The 19,815-nt window shown below is 43.9% G+C and overlaps 1 protein-coding gene across 2 annotated transcripts in view; it reads right to left on the bottom strand.

The window, feature by feature from the left end:
- Positions 1-5,879, bottom strand: part of PAPSS2 (3'-phosphoadenosine 5'-phosphosulfate synthase 2) — a 99,549-nt gene extending 93,670 nt beyond the window's left edge. Inside the window, exon 1 of one of the 2 annotated variants that reach the window (XM_089683144.1) lies at positions 5,693-5,879. In XM_089683144.1, coding sequence (XP_089539270.1) covers positions 5,693-5,704 — 12 coding nt within the window. In that variant the 5' untranslated portion in view covers positions 5,705-5,879. The remainder of the gene's footprint in view (positions 1-5,692) is intronic. The other variant, XM_089683145.1, reaches the window with a different exon arrangement.
- Between the last annotated feature and the right edge of the window lie 13,936 nt (positions 5,880-19,815).

Below are 19,815 nucleotides of genomic sequence, written 5' to 3'. Positions count from 1 at the left end.
AGCAGCGTTTTTCCGCATTTGCAGTTTTTAGCGTTTTTCAAAAACATACAAAAAAATAAAATAATGTGGTTGCACACCTGGGTTGTAGCTGTGTTCAGAATTAAGCAATCACATTCAAAATCATGTTAAATGGGAGTCAGCACATACCTGCCATCATTTAAAGCGCCTCTGATTAACCCCAAATGAAGATCAGCTGTTCTAGTAGGTCTTTCCTGACATTTTCTTAGTTGCATCCTACAGCAAAAGCCATGGTCCGCAGAGAGCTTCCAAAGCATCTCATTATTAAAAGGTATCAGTCGGGAGAAGGGTACAAAAGAATTTCCAAGAGATTTGATATATCATGGAACACAATGAAGATAGTCGTCATCATCAAGTGGAGAAAATATGGCGTGACAGTGACTAAGAACTGGACGTCCCTCCAAAACTGATGAAAAGATAAGAAGAAAACTGGTCTGGGACGCTGCCAAGAGGTCTACAGCAACATTAAAGGAGCTGCAGGAATATCTGGCAAGTACTGGCTGTGTGGTACATGTGAAAACAATCTTCCGTATTCTTCATATGTCTGGGCTATGGGGTAGAGTGGCAAGATGGAAGCCTTTTCTTACGAAGAAAAACAACCAGGCCCAGCTAAATTTAGCAAAAACACATCTGAAATCTCCCAAAAGCATATGGGGAAATGTGTTATGGTCTGATAAAACCAAGGTTGAACTTTTTGGCCATAATTCAAAAAGATATGTTGGCGCAAAAACAACACTGCATATCACCAAAAGAACACCATACCCACAATGAAGCATGGTGGTGGCAGCATCATGGTTTGGGTCTGTTTTTCTTCAGTTGGAACTGGGGCCTTAGTCAAGGTAGAGGGAATTATGAACAGTTCCAAATACCAGTCAATAATGGCACAAAACCTTCAGGCCTCTGCTAGAAAGGTGAACATGAAGAGGAACTTCATCTTTGAGCATGACAACGACCCAAAGCATACATCCAAATCAACAAAAGGAATGGCTTCACCAAAAGATTAAAGTTTCAGAATGGCTCAGCCAGAGCCCAGACCTAAATCTGATTGAAAATCCATGGGGTGGTCTGAAGAGGGCTGTGCACAGGAGATGCCCTCGCAATCTAACACATTTGGAGTGTATTTGCAAGGAAAAGTGGGCAAATATTGCCAAGTCAAGATGTGCCATGCTTATAGACTCATACCCAAAAAGACTGAATGCTGGAATAAAATCAAAAAGTGCTTCAACAACGTATTAGTTTAAGGGTGTGCACAGTTATGCAACCATATTATTTTAGTTTTCCCTCCACCTAAAAGATTTCAGTTTGTTGTTCAACTGAGTTCTACAGTTTATAGGTTATATTCAGGCTGGGTTCAAACTGATGCAGTGCGGAATTTGCAGTGTTTTCTGTGCGAACTCTGCACCGTATCAGAATCATACCCCGTTCATGCGAACCGATGCGGGTATGTATGTTAACAACACGTCGAAATCGGTCCGCAAAACACGGTGCGATGTGCAGAATTAGATCGCATAGGCGTGAATACCCATGCGATCTGATTCTAGTGCGGACCCAAAAAAGGGTCCTGCACCTTTTTGGTGTGGGTGCAGTGCAATCTGAGCCATACATCATGTATGGCTCCAATCTCACCTCACACAAATCGCATGTAATTTACACAGGAATGCAGTGCGGTTGCGGCACGAATCACATGCGATGTACCGCACCGCAATAGTATGAGCCTAGCCTAAAGGTGGAAAAAGTTCTGAAATGATTTATCTTTGTCTCATTTTTTTACATCACAGAAACCTGACATTTTAACAGGGGTGTGTAGGCTTTTTAAATCCACTGTACCTTCTTTTACTAAATGTATCTTGTGAAGTAATATTTTGCTGGCCATCATCTGTAAAAGTTTTCACTCTGGACTGGTATATTGTATCATTTTTAAAACCAAATTTTGGTGGCTCAAGTGCACCACACATAACAGCTATGACAGCTTGTGTGTGCATGCATGACCTCAGAATGATGTTTTATCATTCATTTTAAAAATGTGTGACTGTCATTGAGAAAGTAAACCATCTCTGTATATAAAGGGGCCCCTCTAACCTGAAGTGCCCCAGCTCCCCCCCCCCCCCCCCCCCGCGCTAAATCTGGCCCTAATTGGCAGGTCTCGCTGTCAGACTATAATGTCCCATTGGAGCACAATCCTCCATTCACTGCGTTTGTGTGGATGGAGGAGGAATCTGTAAATCGGTTTGTTTTTTTCCCCATTCAGCCCGCTGACTGAATGGAAAAAAACAAACCTAACTATGCTAATCTATGAGGTCTGAAGACGATGAGAGGTCCTTTGCCAGCATCTTCTCCCAGAGGTCAGCCTTCAGGCACCTTCATTGGCCAGCACAGAATGACAAAACTGCATGCGCAGACGTCAGTCATCCTGGCGCATAGGGAACGTGTTGGTGAAGCAAGCTGAGCTGTGCATGCGCAGCTCAGCTTTCATCCCGCACAAGACTCGGAGCAGGAGGTAGGTGGATTTTATTGAAGAGACATTGCATGTCTCTTTTGTGATTAACAGCGTGCCTGCTCCCAATTTCTTTGTAAAATGCCTTCAGTTCCACTTTCAAGAATATGTGAACCCAACATTTCATATTCCAGATATCTGCCTGTTGTTCCATGTACTCCCCCCCACACACACAAACTAAGGCGATCAGTGTGTAGCTGTTTCTCCTCCCCCACCTCCTTTGCAGCTGAGAACCAAGGTAATGTGGTCACTTATTGGAAAAAAAAAAAAAAAAAAAAAAAAAAGGATGGGGGGGGGGGTGTTGATCTTTTTTTTTTTTTTTTTTTTTTTTTTTTATTATATCTCTCATAAATGTGTTACCTTTCATTACTATTGTAAACTGAATGAGTGGTTTTATAAGGTGCGGGTTTACATACACTTTAATTACTACCCACACACCATGGTGGGGAAAGATCCTGGACTACTACCATAGCCTCACAGATGGCTTAGGGCTTATGCACACAGGGCATTTGAATTTCTACCCTGAACCCCTTTAAAGCTGGCCATACATTATACCATTTTTTTTGTCTAATTTCCTTTAAATTTACCTTCATCTGTGTAGTGCAAGGACCTGTCTGATTGCATACAAATTGAAAGTGTTTAAGTTTCACATCATATTATATGGTTTTGGTAAATCTAACAAGAAAATTGTATAATGTATGGCCAACCTTACTCCTGGCAGGAAAAAGCAGCTTAAAGGGTAGTTCCACCCAAAAGGGGAAGTTCCACTTTAAGTATTTGTCCCCCGCTCCCCATTAAGGATTGACACTTTTGGGAAACGGGGTGGGGGGGGTATTTAAAAAGGTATTTCCACTGCGATCGGAACCAGAACTTGTCCTCTCCCCCTCCCTCCCTGTAGTCTTCTGAGACACGTGACAGGTCCCAGAACACTACGGGGCCATTCACAAAGCGCAACGCTTCTCACGCATGCGCAGTGGGCACCCGGCTATGAAGCCGCAAGCTGTCACAGCCAGGTGCCCGCACTGAACATGCCGGCGCCAGGGAGAAAAGTCAGCCAGTGAAACCAGCGGTGGTGAAGACACCCCTGGACTGAGGGACAAGTAAGTATCTGTATTGTAAATGTCAGCAGCTACAGTTTTTGTAGCTGCTGACTTTTTTTTATTTTTTCAGCTGGAACTCCGCTTTAAAGAAAAAAACTGCTTACTGCACACGTTTTTAGGAGCATCAAGTGCTTGAGCGTTGAAGATTATTGGGCAGTATATTCATTTATTCTGGCCACTGGAGTGAACACTCATGCGCTAAACGCGTCTATCGGCGTTTACATGCGTTTAAGCACATATAGCGTTTTTTTCTGCCCAAATGCTCCTCTCCTGAACTCTAACATAACTAACATAGATGAGCTTTTAAAGGCTAAAGAAAAAAAAAACAAAAAGGCCTATTTAAAGCTCTGTATGCATGAAGTCCTTACAATTTCAGATCAGATCTATAAAATAAGAACAGAAATGTGGAAATGTGGAAATGTGGGGCTGCAGAGTCCCAGGCATACTGGCAGGATGGTATCTCGGACTGTCAGTACAAGTTTTACATCCTATCCCAGGGAGCCACATGAAAGGTTGGGGTGACCACACACACATAGATGTTACTATACAATCAATGTACAACTCCATCAACACAACAAAATCAGCATACAAGCAAATTCACACACGGGTTGTGGTTAGTTTATAAATCATCTCCAGTCAATTTAGATCAGATTCAATCAGACTGCGTCCATCAGCCAGGAAGGAATAGGATTGACAGTTTAGCATCGCTCGGCAGCGTTGAAATACTTGGTTCATGAATATGATTTTAATTCAATCAGAATATGAGAGAACATGATGGAAACAGAGATGTGATTGATAATTTACAATTGTATCTTCCAACTATTGAACAAAATCTACGTCCCCATAGCAATTAATGTGTTGTGGACTACTGATCAATTATTCCTATGGGGACAGATTGATCAGCAACTAAATAGATCATTTATTGAAGTGTGTATGGTGACCATGACATTGGTCTGCTGCAGCACCTCCTGGATCAGAGCTGTCAATCATTGAACTCGTGTACAGGACACAGAGGGGCAATCATTGAACTCGTGTACAGGACACAGAGGGGCAATCATTGAACTCGTGTACAGGACACAGAGGGGCAATCATTGAACTCGTGTACAGGACACAGAGGGGCAATCATTGAACTCCTGTACAGGACACAGAGGGGCAATCATTGAACTCCTGTACAGGACACAGAGGGGCAATCATTGAACTCCTGTACAGGACACAGAGGGGCAATCATTGAACTCCTGTACAGGACACAGAGGGGCAATCATTGAACTCCTGTACAGGACACAGAGGGGCAATCATTGAACTCCTGTACAGGACACAGAGGGGCAATCATTGAACTCCTGTACAGGACACAGAGGGGCAATCATTGAACTCCTGTACAGGACACAGAGGGGCAATCATTGAACTCCTGTACAGGACACAGAGGGGCAATCATTGAACTCCTGTACAGGACACAGAGGGGCAATCATTGAACTCCTGTACAGGACACAGAGGGGCAATCATTGAACTCCTGTACAGGACACAGAGGGGCAATCATTGAACTCCTGTATAGGACACAGAGGGGCAATCATTGAACTCCTGTATAGGACACAGAGGGGCAATCATTGAACTCCTGTATAGGACACAGAGGGGCAATCATTGAACTCCTGTATAGGACACAGAGGGGCAATCATTGAACTCCTGTATAGGACACAGAGGGGCAATCATTGAACTCCTGTATAGGACACAGAGGGGCAATCATTGAACTCCTGTATAGGACACAGAGGGGCAATCATTGAACTCCTGTATAGGACACAGAGGGGCAATCATTGAACTCCTGTACAGGACACAGAGGGGCAATCATTGAACTCCTGTATAAGACACAGAGGGGCAATCATTGAACTCCTGTATAGGACACAGAGGGGCAATCATTGAACTCCTGTATAGGACACAGAGGGGCAATCATTGAACTCCTGTATAGGACACAGAGGGGCAATCATTGAACTCCTGTATAGGACACAGAGGGGCAATCATTGAACTCCTGTATAAGACATAGAGGAGCAGTGCGCTCAGTACAGAGGAGGAGATAGAGAAAGTTCCCTACCGGCTTGGACATGCTGCTGTTCGGTGCGATGAGTCGGTACACGGAGGAGCCCGGTCTGGTGAAGCTCGCTCCACAGCGGAGGTATTATAGCCGGCCAGACACGTAGCAAAGTCCCTGGACCAACCTTTCCCCGCCAGGCTCCGCCCCCTCATCATCCGCCGCACTCAGGGGGACTGGGCGACACGGCTTGGGGTACTGACAAGGGTCAGCGGCTTGGGCGGAGCCTCTGCACTTCTCCAAGCTGGCCCCGCCTACACTTGTTTTCCCCGCCCTCTTCCCCTTCTGGGGAATGTATAGGGAGAAGCGGCGGGTGTGATAGAGAAGTCAGTGAGAGGAAAGTTCATGTAGGGCGAGCAGTGCCGGGCGCACAGGCGGCGCACAGGCGGCACACAGACGGCACACAGCGCACAGACGGCGCTGACACTGCACACGGTGTAAAGTCACACTAACCTATGCTATAAAATCGATTGTAGTGTCTTGTCACCTCAGCTGCCTCCCCCACACACCCCGTATTATTGCTGCTGTGACAGGACTTCCTGCAGAGGCTCATTGGCATGGAACAGCCCTTACTATCCCTCTGAAAAGCAATCTGGGCAGTGAGGAGGCCATAGACATCTCAAGACCCAATTTAACCCTGTAAATGCCACACTACTGCACTGCAAAAGTGTGCTTTCACATGGTCGATGGGGCAACCCACCCACAGACTTGTATGGGTCGTTCCCAGCAGCGGTACTGCCCACCAAATGCACCGTGCTGCTTAAAGACAAACAATGGGCATTTTTCATTTCTCCGAGGCTGTGGGGTTTTTGTCTAGGAGAGCAGAGATATACTTACCTAATCCTCCAAACACAAGACCTCACACTGCTGCCCCCCCCGCACACCAGTGGTCTTGTGTATGGACTATTCCTGGCATCATCACGCCCATAGACCACCTCTGGACATGAGGAATGGTCCACCACTGGACGTGGGGGAGCACAGTTTCCTTGAGAATCATTGGATCTGGTAAGTATAGGCTTTCAGTGTGCCCCTGGACAAAAAAAGCAGTTAACCGGGACTATATAAATACCTGCAATAAATAAATAAACCCATGCAGCGCAGGCACAGCCTCACTGCATGGGAGAAAAAAAGCATTCATGAAGTTCTTTAATTTTTGCCCTGGCATCTGTGCCTGTTTAAATTTCAGGTGGGTGGTTGGGGGGCAGTGAAACCACAGCTCAGCCTTTTGATTCTACCACCCCCTGGCCACACAATGCCATAGGGTAAGTTCACAAAACCAGAGATAAATGTTCCACGGGTAGTCTGTGGGTAGAGGCCTGTAGGGTGGAAAATTGCAGCCATGTTGGATTTTTCCACACAGCTGACAGCTGCAAGGAAGTATGATGGAGCGAGCATCGGTTTTCTTATGCAGGAAAATTCAGCTCCCCAGTGAAGTTTGAACCGGCCCTTCACAGGAGGGCTACAAGGTCCCACTGTATGACTCCAGAGATGGACTATACAGGTGAAACTCGAAAAATTAGAATATCATGCAAAAGTTAATTTATTTCAGTAATGCAACTTAAAAGGTGAAACTAATATATGAGATAGACTCATTACATGCAAAGCAAGATAGTTCAAGCCGTGATTTGTCATAATTGTGATGATTATGGCTTACAGCTCATAAAAACCCCAAATCCACAATCTCAGAAAATTAGAATATTACATGCAATCAATAAAACAAGAATTGTACATAGAACAATATCGGACCTCTGAAAAGTATAAGCATGGATATGTACTCAGTACTTGGTTTGGGCCCCTTTTGCAGCAATTACTGCCTTAATGCGGCGTGGCATGGAAGCTATCAGCCTGTGGCACTGCTGAGGTGTTATGGAAGACCAGGATGCTTCAATAGCGGCCTTCAGCTCTTCTTCATTGTTCGGTCTCATGTTTCTCATCTTTCTCTTGGCAATGCCCCATAGATTCTCTATGGGGTTCAGGTCAGGCGAGTTTGCTGGCCAATCAAGCACAGTAATCCCACGGTCATTGAACCAGGTTTTGGTGCTTTTGGCAGTGTGGGCAGGTGCCAAGTCCTGCTGGAAAATGAAGTCAGCATCCCCATAAAGCTTGTCTGCATAAGGAAGCATAAAGTGCTCCAAAATCTCCTGGCAGACGGCTGCGTTGACCCTGGACTTAATGAAGCACAGTGGACTAACACCAGCAGATGACATGGCTCCCCAAATCAATACAGACTGTGGAAACTTCACACTGGACTTCAAGCATCTTGCAGTGTGTGCCTCTCCATTCTTCCTCCATACTCTGGGTCCTTGGTTTCCAAATGAGATGCAAAAGTTGCTCTCATCAGAAAAGAGGACTTTGGACCACTGAGCAACAGACCAGGTCTGTTTTTCTTTAGCCCAGGTAAGACGCTTCTGACGTTTGTTGTGCAGGAGCGGCTTGACAAGAGGAATATGACATTTGAAGCCCATGTCCAGGATCCGTCTGTGTGTGGTGGCTCTTGATGCACTGACTCCAGCCTCAGTCCACTCCTTGTGAAAGTCCCCAACACTTTTGAATGGCCTTTTCCTGACAATCCTCTCCAGGCTGCAGTCATCCCTGCTGCTTGTGCACCTTTTTCTTCCACACTTTTCCCTTCCACATAACTTTCTATTAATGTGCTTTGATTCAGCACTTTGAGAACATCCAACTTCTTTTGCAATTTCCTTTTGAGGCTTTCCCTCCTTATGGAGGGTGTTAATGATAGTTTTCTGCACAACTGTAAGGTCAGCAGTCTTTCCCATGATTGTGATTCCTACTGAACCAGACTGAGAGACCATTTAAAGGCTCAGGAACCCTTTGCAGGTGTTATGGCTTAATTAGCTGATTAGAGTGGGACACTTTGAGCCTAGAATATTGCACCTTTTCACAATATTCTAATTTTCTGAGATTGTGGATTTGGGGTTTTCATGAGCTGTAAGCCATAATCATCATAAATATGACAAATCACGGCTTGCACTATCTTGCTTTGCATGTAATGAGTCTCTCTCATATATTAGTTTCACCTTTTAAGTTGCATTACTGAAATAAATGAACTTTTTCACGATATTCTAATTTTTCGATTTTCACCTGTAGACTATGGAATGTGTACACAGCAGTGTACATGGCTAACATGCACTGATCATTCCAAACAAGCAGAAGTGAGGGGGAAAAATAGAGGTTCGGGAACTCACAGAGGACATAACAGAGAGGCAGAAAAACACAGCAGGGGTGGAGACTGCCACTCCTCTGAAAAGCAATCCACGCTCGGATTGCTTTTCAGAGGTGTCATGTCCTCACCGCCTGATTTGAAATTCTGCACCCTGCAATTGTGAGGTGGTTGCAGGGCGGCCCCATAGAGCTGGATTAATCACGTTCAGTGGTGGTGCTGCCCACTGAAAGCAAGTTTTGCCATAGAGTTAAGAAGGAACAATCCTGGCCGCAGACACCTACCTATACTTTGAATAGTGAAAGCAAAAAAAGAATGATGGATTGGTGCTGCGCTACTCAGTGCATAGATAAATAAACAATAAACAGATAAATGTAATGAAGTATTAAGAGGAAAATAAAAATAAAATATACCCCATCCCCAAATGTAAAGATAAAAAAGCGATAAAACAGCAACAAGTGTAAAAATGAGGCCAAAAATAATTATTGTAAACAGTAAATCATCCACATAGCCACAAAGTGTAATCAGATGATGAGTGATAAACAAGTGAATGAGTGATCAACAAATATATCTAAGTAAATACAGTATCTCCCAGAAGTGAGTACACCCCTCGCATTTATGTAAATATTTTATTCTATCTTTTCGTGACAACACTGAAGAAATGACACTTTGCTACAATGTGACGTAGTGAGTGTACAGCTTGTATAACTGTAAATTTGCTGTCCCCTCAAAATAACTCAATACACAGCCATTAATGTCTAAACTGCTGACAACAAAAGTGAGTACACCCCTAAGTGAAAATGTCCAAATTGGACCCAATTAGCCATTTTCCCTCCCAGGTGTCATGTGACTCGTTAGTGTTACAAGGTCTAAGGTGTGAATGGGGAGCAGGTGTGTTAAATTTGGTGTTATCACTCTCACTCTCTCATACTGGTCACTGGAAGTTCCACATAGCACCTCATGGCAAAGAACTCTCTGAGGATCTGGAAAAAAGAATCATTGCTCTACATAAAGATGACCTAGGCTATAAGAAGATTGCCAAGACCCTGAAACTGAGCTGCAGCATGGTAGCCAAGACCATACAGCGGTTTAACAGGACAGGTTCCACTCAGAACAGGCCTCGCCATGGTCGACCAAAGAAGTTGAGTGCACGTGTTCAGCGTCATATCCAGAAGTTGTCTTTGGAAAATAGACATATGAGTGCTGCCAGCATTGCTGCAGAGGTTGAAGGGGTGGGGGGGGCAGCCTGTCAGTGCTCAGACCATACTCCGCACACTGCATCAAATTGGTCTGCATGGCTCTTGTCCCAGAAGGAAGCCTCTTCTAAAGATGATGCACAAGAAAGCCCACAAACAGTTTGCTGAAGACAAGCAGACTAAGGACATGGATTACTGGAACCATGTCCTGTGGTCTGATGAGACCAAGATAAACTGATTTGGTTCAGATGGTGTCAAGCGTGTATGGCGGCAACCAGGTGAGAAGTACAAGGACAAGTGTGTCTTGCCTACAGTCAAGCATGGTGGTGGGATTGTCATGTTCTGGGGCTGCATGAGTTCATTGAGGGAACCATGAATGCCAACATGTACTGCGACATACTGAAGCAGAGCATGATCCCCTCCCTTCGGAGACTGGGCCGCAGGGTAGTATTCCAACATGATAACGACCCCAAACACACCTCCAAGACGACCACTGCCTTTCTAAAGAAGCTGAGGGTAAAGCTGATGGACTGGCCAAGCATGTCTCCAGACCTAAACCCTATTGAACCTCTGCGGGGCATCCTCAAATGGAAGGTGGAGGAACGCAAGGTCTCTAATATCCACCAGCTCTGTGATGTCGTCATGGAAGAGTGGAAGAGGACTCCAGTGGCAACCTGTGAAGCTCTGGTGAACTCCATTCCCAAGAGGGTTAAGGCAGTGCTGAAAAATAATGGCGGCCACACTAAATATTGACACTTTGGGCCCAATTTGGACATTTTCACTTAGGGGTGTACTCACTTTTGTTGCCAGCGATTTAGACATTAATGGCTGTGTGTTGAGTTATTTTGAGGGGACAGCAAATCTACACTGTTATACAAGCTGTACACTCACTACTTTACATTGTAGCAAAGTGTCATTTCTCCAGTGTTGTCACATGAAAAGATAGAATAAAATATTTACAAAAATGTGAGGTGTGTACTCACTTCTGTGAGATACTGTATATGTATATATATATATATATATGAAAAATGAACAAAACATGACAGTAAATAAATCCCAGAATTAATATAATAGTCCCCAAAACAACAGACACAGTGAATCTTCAGCACAAGCCGTGAGACATCCAGTGGTCACTGCAAACAAACAATCCTCCACCAGCTAGCCTGCGAGCTCACCTTCCCTTCAGACTGCGACCCACCAGGGGTCAAAAGGCATAAATCACTTAAACCAGGATCTCAATAAGAGTGGACCTCGGTAGTAAACAAACAAGGACTCCTCTCTGGTGAAGAAGGCAAGCACTCACAGGCATAAATCAGATGTCCTTACAAGGATATGGCCATAGATTTCTTTCTCCTCTTTCACCACATGGAAGATGAAACAAGAAAACGTCCGATTATGTAGTAAAAAGATTTATTGTAAAAAATACACAGAGTAACTACTGATATTAAAAATTGGGGTCTGCAGACCCATACAGGCAAAAGCAATGCAACTGCAACTGCAGACAGGTGTATTTAGTTGGGAGTACCAAGATGGCGGCTGCCGTTCGTACTAAAAATGACGTCACCACGCTTCCATCCTACGTGTTATATCACAAGACTTCATCATGACATTTACTGTGCCCGTTGTGCCTCCTGTGGCATGTACATACATCAGAACATCAGATATCCCAGGAGGCCTTAGTGTTCCATTCACAGAAGAGACAGAGGGTGGGTGGGGGGCTGGTCTAGCAGTGCTTCATTGTCATTGAGAAGCTCACTGTCTAAATCTGGACGAGCCAGCGAGCTTTCCGATGACATCAGACACAATTATGGTGGCAACCCAAGCGGCAATTATGGTGGGACCCAAGCGTTAGCTGGAGAGATCCACTGTGCGGGTGAGTATGTGAACTGTGGAGGACCCACCACAAAGTAAACGGGTTAAAAAAAAAGGGGGAGGGAGTGGGAAGTTGAAGATCCGCTGTAAACCCTCACCTTGTAAAACAACCCATTCAGTTTAGAATAGAAATGAAAGGCAAAACACGTATGTATCGATATAAAAATAATTATAAATACTTTTTTTTTCTATTTTTTTATAAGTGATCACATACCCTGTGCTCAGCTGCATACAAGCTAGGGGAGGAGAAACAGCAATATACTAGTCTTCCCAGTGAATGGCTGTGCAGGGGGGGTTATGTCAGGGCAAGTCTGATCATTAGAGGAGAACATACATACATGGTACTGCAGGAACATATTGGGAATATGAAATGTTAGGTTAACATATCCTTTAAGTAGTGGATGTGTATGGATTATTATTGGAGAAGAACAACATCATTGAGGATGGGTTCACACATATGTGGTGCGGTATATCGCATGTGATTCACACAGGAAGCGCACTGCATTCCTGTGCAAATCACATGCGAAGTGCGTGCGGTGTGATTGGAGCCATACATTTTGTATGGCTCCAATCGCACTGCATCTGCACTAGAATTAGATCGCATGGGTATTCACACCTATGCGATCCGATTCTGCACATCGCACCATGTTCTGCGGACAAATTTCGAGGTGTTGTTAACATACACTCCCGCAGCAGTTCGCATGAACGGGGTACGATTGTGATGCGGTGCAAAATTTGTACAGAAAATGCTGCGAATTCCACACCAGATCAGTGTGAACCCAGGCATGTGTCCCTGCATGACAGCCAGGCAACTAGCATTTTCAGAAAAAAAGGGCAATGCAGCCTCTGCCTTAACTGGGTTGGTTTACTAGATCGTGATCAGACTCTAACCTCATGTCCGGATAAAGTGGATAAAGGTTGTCCCCATTTACCGGCAATGATAACATTCTGACAGGTTGTAAGACACAAGTCACCTCTATATAGTACAGAAGAGCAAAGTACAGAAACAATGTAACTGACCATTAGAATTCACCTTATACGTATCGAACGGAAACCTACAGTTATCAGTATTTGTGATGAGCTAAGAGTTTCCCATATCATGCCAGTAGTGAACCTTGATTTGTGCTGAATGTTAAAAATCTACATTTATCTGATCAGCAAAGAATCAAACAATTCGTGATTTCCTGAACTGCAGGATTCTCCCCACATCTGACATTTATCATGCAAATTTACACAAAAATCGTCTGCCTGTCACTTAAGCTCACCACACGTCACAATCTTATTGTACAATCTCCTTTAGGTTCAGTTCACACAACTGGATGCGATTTTGCTGCTATTTTCATGGTGATTATGTAATGCGACTTGGCAGCATTTTTGCATATTCTATGGGGCCAAGTTGCATCGTAAATTATGCAAAGTAGCACAGGAACATTTTTCCAAAAACGCATTGATTTCAATGGTCACCACTGAATATAAAGTGATTTCCCTTGTCATGTGATTTCTGTGCAACTCAAGTCACACTAGTGAGAGCCAGCACTTAGGGCTCTTTCACACTTGCAGTACCCTCTTATCTGTGTTTGGATCACTTTTCAGAAGGAATTTGACAGGCAGTGAGGAGGTGTTACATTTCCTTCATACTACCTGATTTAACCCTTTAAGGCCACACTACCATGCCTCAATCTTGTGCCTTGCACACATTTGTGACGCATATAGTTGCCACCTCATCCCTTTATTAATTACACAGGTTCTGAGGCTAATTTAGTGCAGATAAGGCTCCAGTCCAGGGGCGGACCGACCATTTGGAAACTCGGGCACTGCCTGAGGGCCCGGGGTCAGTAGGGGGCCCCATGAGATGCCCCTGGTACCTTTTTCATAAGCTTTTTTGACTTTGGACAAGGACACAGGGGCCCAATGAGTTGTCAGTCCGCCCCTGCTCCAGTCACACTTGTGCGACTTCAAAATCATGCAATTTTTATTGCAACTTTACAGTGCAACTTTGGATGAGTGCAACTTTGATGCAACACTGGCTTGGACCAATGATGATTGTTTGTGCTGTACAAAGTTGCACACAAGTCGCATGTATATCATTCATGTGCAACTTTCAAGCAACTTTGGAGGGTTTACATTGAAGTCTATGGCCCTCGAGTTGCACGAAAGTCGGACCAAAGTAGTGCAGGAACTACTTTGAAGTCACACAGATATGAATGGTACTCATTGGGAAACATAGTGTAAGACTTGTCATGTGACTTTGGACCCCAAAGTCGCCTGACAAGTCGCACAAGTGTGAGTGGGCTCTAAGGCACTAAATTAGTTTAATTACCACCTTAATCAGCCACAGAACCTGTGTAATTAAGATGTGTTCGGGTTTAAAGGCATGAGGCCCCATTGAACACAAAGTACCACTTGTCAAATGCTGCAACCACAAATTGAAAATGTCACAATCGCAAAGCATTGTGGTCACAACACGTATACAACCCTATCTGGCTGTATTGCGGGTGGCCAGTGGGGCAGTAAACCATGGGGGACCTCCCTAGGTGAACAGAGTTTAATTGGATAGTTAGTCCCACCTAGTCCCTCTAAACTAGTGCTATACAGCTGCCCTGCCTATAAGATTAGTGATTTGGCGCACTGGGACTTATAAACGCACAAAATGGGATTTTGAAATGAGCACAAAGTTGTAATAAAAAAAAAAAACGTTACACAAATGTGTCTTTTGTGGGACAAAAAGTAGAATGAAAATAGTCTAGGCTTGCAAAAGATGACATCCAAATCTATAAGGTCTGTTTACAAAATATGACTCAATGTTTGCACAAAAGTCACAAATAATAAACATAATGTTTGTAATGTGTGTGAATCTATTTCCAGTGCAGCACCAACACATAGACCTTTTTTCAGTCAAGGCACCCTTTAAAATGATGGATAGTCTTAAGGCGCCCATTCTAAAATGTAAAAAACTATTCTAATAGTTTTCTATAACACAGCAACGTCCACACATGGAGGACACCCAACATTAGAGGTGATTTATTCTTTCAAAGCAAATACACTTTTGCACACTGGTACTGACTAGTATTCCAATGTTTCTCTTCTGCCTCAGTTTTTAACAAGAGGGGCGATCAAAGGGTTAACTGTGTGCTGTTTTACTATGTGCTGTCACCGTGTCCTTCACTATAAGCACACTGCTTTGCATGGCTGTGCACAGTCATCCAAAGCAGTGTGCAGGAGCTGACAGGGAAGAGAACTGTTTTGTTTACAAACAGTTCTCCCGGTCAGAGATGCTCGGCAAGCATCGGGCACTGGCGAGTAATCACCGTCTGGGACCCGATTATTGACATCCACAGCCGCGAATGGTGGCGCAGGTAGGGCACACACCCCCACCCGGAAATGCAAAATCACGTATATATATGTGATTTTGCGCACTCGTGACGCCCTGTAGCAGTATATCTGCTATAAGACAGTCGGGAAGAATTTTTTAACCCCTTCCTGCCCAGTGTCATTAGTACAGTGTCAGTCCTTTTTTGTTTAGTACTGATCATTGCATTGGTGTCACTGGGGATGTCAGTGACACCAAGTCAGTTCCCCCCAGTGTCAGAATGCCCACCGGAGTCCCACTATAAGTCGCTGATTGCTGCCATTGCTAGTAAAAATTTAAAAAAAAATTAGTATAAACACTATAACTTTCAGGTAAATCAAATAATTTACACGTGGGAGGTTTTTTTTTTAGCAAAGACATGTAGCAGAATACTTTTTGGCCTAAATTTATGACAAAATTTAATTTTTAAAATTTTTTACTGGACATGTTTAATAGCAAAAAGTCACAGATATTGTTTTTTTTTCTCAAAATTGTTGGTCTTTTTTTTTATAGCGCAAAAAATAAAAAATGCACAGGTGATAAAATACCACCAAAAGAAAGCTCAATTCGTGGGAAAAAAGGGATGTAAATATAATTTGGGTGCAGCGTTGCATGACCACACAATTGTCAGTTAAAGTAATGCAGCACTGTAACTAGCCTAGTCAGGAAAGGGGGTAAATCCTCTGGAGGGAAAGTGGTTAATCTATCACTGAGCAAATATGACCCCAGCACTGACTGAGAGGGAAAGGGTCAAACTAGGATGCTGTGCAGGCAGCTGACCTCCTCCTTATCAACTGATGATGTCATTGGTTGTCAGGACGCAGGCGGCTAGAATGTCGTAATGGTGCACAATGGAAACCTGTGGCTTTGTGTAACTAAAAGGCAGGCTTGTTCCATCCGCTGGCTTGTATACAAGTTTTGGGCAATTTTTAGATATTTTGCCAAGGCAACCCTGAAGAATCCTCAAGGCACCCTGGTTGAGAAAGGCTGACAGAGATCATGTAAAATGCCTTGTTTCTAATCCTGTCAGTTCATACTGCAGCATTGCAGTGATGTACACTAAAATAAGTCCCGCATGCACTACTGCTTTCTAACACAGGGACTTGTGATGTGAAGCACTTCATCGCAGCACCACTGCTGGGCATACAATTATATTGAGATGGCACTCATGAGATTGTTAATAAAGTTGAAAAAGTAAACAGTGGGACTGGCGCATCAACACTATGTCACACAGCACACACCAGCGGCTATGCATTCACCGCAGCTCATTGGTGTGAAAGGGCCCCTATTTAATATTTATTTAATTTGCATTTATTTTTTGTTTTTAATGGAAATCATGAACATCTGAAAAAATAAAACCAAACAGCACACCTTTACAAACTAAACATACTCATGATCAGATGTAGCCGCCCGCCTTCTGATTTCCATAGATCAGTTTGATTCTTGTGTTTTATAATTTTTCTACTACAGAAATGATGTGCTTATGTTAATTTGGCGCAAAAGACGGGACACATTTAGAAACTGGAACACTAGTTAAACTATTTAGGCCGGATTCGCACTGCAGCGCTGTGGTTTGGCTGCAGTGAAAACGAAGCCACAGTTTTCGTGAGGTTGACCCATGGTTTCCTGTAGAATTTCTATTAGTTGATGTGTTTTTATGAAAGCGCACCAAAAGTGCTGCACGTTGTAAATTTGGTGCACTTCCAGAAAACATGGCTAAAAAGCACACCCTGATAGAAAGTCTATGGGAAACTCCATCTACAACAGGAAGGAGTTTGTCCCACATAGTACCACTGCAGCCTATTTAAACATTGCACCACTGGTCTACTGCTATTCCAGTGCCCCATAATGATGTCTTCTGCGACAAACCGCATTGAGCAGAGCTTGTGGTGATGTTGTCACTCCTGCTTTTAGCATGTGGGTACTGCTCTATTAATTTAATAAATGTGCTGTTTTACTGGTTCCTTTTCCATTTTTTACATGCTAGATAACATACCTCACTGAATAATTGGATGGGAGAGACCAATCAATCCTGCCAGAGCAGAGTGATTTTTGAATGTTATATGAGCACTATTAAACCTTCTAGTTTTAGAGATCTAAGTACCTGTTAAGCAGTTTGGACATTTGAAGGTGATGGAGCACTGGATTTATCCACATGGGAGAAGGTGCTTAACTGGTTTCATCCTGGACTTTGTTGGATTCAAACTCTCACCATTTTTGAGCACTTTTTTGTTTGAGCACTTATGTATTTACTGGTTTTTCATGAATTTTGGATGCTTCACTTTGATTTGTTATTAATTGGTTTAAAGGGACAGGGCAACACATTTTATACACACCTGATCGGACCACCCATTGTTCTCTATGGGAAGGCAGATGTAAATGGACATGTGTCTGTTTACATCTGCCTGCATCTGATCCGATCCAGTCCACCAAAAACAGCCGGATGAGGATCCATTCCCCATCTGTCTAGCAGATCGGATTGGATGATAGTCAGATGTAAACTGACAGGAGGACCTGTCAGCCGCCAATGGACAGATCCCTTGCTGAGCAGGCGGATCTGCTTGGTGAAGTCGGACAATGTGAAAGGGCGCTTAAAGTGGAGCTCCACCCAAAAGAGGAAGTTCCGCTTTGATGCTTTGTCCAATATTCCCTGTTAAGGATTGGCACCTTTGTGGAGCAGGGGGGAGTGGGTACCCAAATTTGACAGGTACAATCACCTAAGGTGATCAAAAACAAAAATTGTCCTCCCCCTCCCTCCCAGTAGTCTTCTGGGACTTGTGACAGGTCCCAAAAGACTACGGGACAATTCATAAAGCACATCGCTACTGGCGCATGTGCAGTGGGCACCCAGCTGTGACGCCACAAGCTGTCACAGCCGCATGCCCACACTAAGGATGCCGGTGCCAAGGAGAGAAGACAGCCGGTGAAACCAGCTGTGGTAAGGACACCGCAAGATCAAGGGACAGGTAAGTGTCTGTATTTTAAAAGTCAACAGCTACAGTTTTCATAGCTGCTGACTTCTATTTTTTTTATTCAACTGGAACTCCGCTTTAATATCAAGTGAGTGCAGCCATTTTGTTTTAGATTTTTGTAATTGGTGTACACTAAGGGGAAGTTTATATTTCACTCTAAATGAACCTTTGTGCTATTCAAGAGAAGCCCTTTACCTTTATCAATGAGACCAAAGCTTCCTCTGATTGGCCGAGCTGGATGGATGATGTCATAATTGCCACCTCAGCCAATCAGAAAAAGCCTTGTATTCATTGATAAAAATGCATGGCTTTTCTTGGATAGCAAAGGCACATTCAAGCCAACTCAATTTAGTCCTGGCAGCAGATGTGATGCCTCTTTTTACTGCGGTGGAGCCCAGCTCTGCATGTTGTATGTAGCTAATGCTATTACAGTATATTACAGCGCACACAACAGCCACATAATTATTTATAGGAATTTGTTTGAGCCAGCTTGGCCCAAATGAGTTCCGTAAATCTACTTTAACCCCTTTACTGCCACCTCCCTATGTCTTACAGAGCCAACTTCCCCCTTCACCAAGATTTCTGGGCTCCGTTGTCCCACCTGCAGGCCAGGATGTCATCAGGTGGAGGAGAGAGAGGCCAGCAAACATCCGCTCATTAATCTCCCCGAGCTAGAATGGACCTAGGAGAGACGTAAAATGTTACTTATGGTTTCTAGTGTCACGATCTGAGCTCCATTAGCTGCAGTGGAAAGCAGGTAAGATATCAGGGGTCTAAAAGACTCAGATTCCTCATTAAAGGATAAGTTCACTTCCTGGTTGAATGGCACCCTGTGTTATTCAATCTACAGGTGTACCTCGGTTTACAAATGCCTTGGTTAATGTAATTTTCGATTTATAAATAAATATCCAATATATTTATATTGGATATTTAATATATTGAAAATAATGCCTCGGTTATAGTGAAGAAAAAAAAAGGCAGTAATTACATTTAAAAACCGTCAGCATAATAAATATAAAAACGGCGTAGGGTCCCCCCTCCTATCCATACCAAGCCTTTCGGGTCTGGTATGGATTTTGAGGTGAACTCCCATGCCAAAATTAAAACGACAATGGCGTGGGAGTCTCCCCCCAAATACATACCAGACCCTTATCCGAGCATGCAGCCTGGCAGGTCAGGAAAGGGGGGGGACAAGCGGGCAAAAAAAGAATGTCCCCTCAGTAGATCCAAGGTCCGCCGCCGCCTAACCGAATAAAAAAGAAAAAAAAGACGATGGCTCATGGGGCGGGGTCAGTAGGGTGATGTCCCCGGGTTGCCCCACCCTTTAGATATTTAAGAACTGTCAAACCACCGGAGCAGGCAGATGGCCGGGGGCCATCGTCGGAAGCGGAGCCTTTTTTTTTTTTTTTCTTTTTTCGGGTCGGCAGTGGACATTGTGATTGATGCTGGATCTACTGCGGGAGGACATTTTTATTTTTTTCTTTTAACAAAAACCGTGTCCTGTCTTATTTCACACTACACTTTTTAAAGTAAGGGTTCCAACACTGAACCTTGGG

Source organism: Staurois parvus, unplaced genomic scaffold (assembly GCF_062004578.1).
Source record: "Staurois parvus isolate SC_StPar_1 unplaced genomic scaffold, SC_StPar_1.0 ptg000303l, whole genome shotgun sequence".
NCBI lineage: Eukaryota > Metazoa > Chordata > Amphibia > Anura > Ranidae > Staurois > Staurois parvus.
This window is presented reverse-complemented; position numbering and strand designations above follow the sequence as displayed.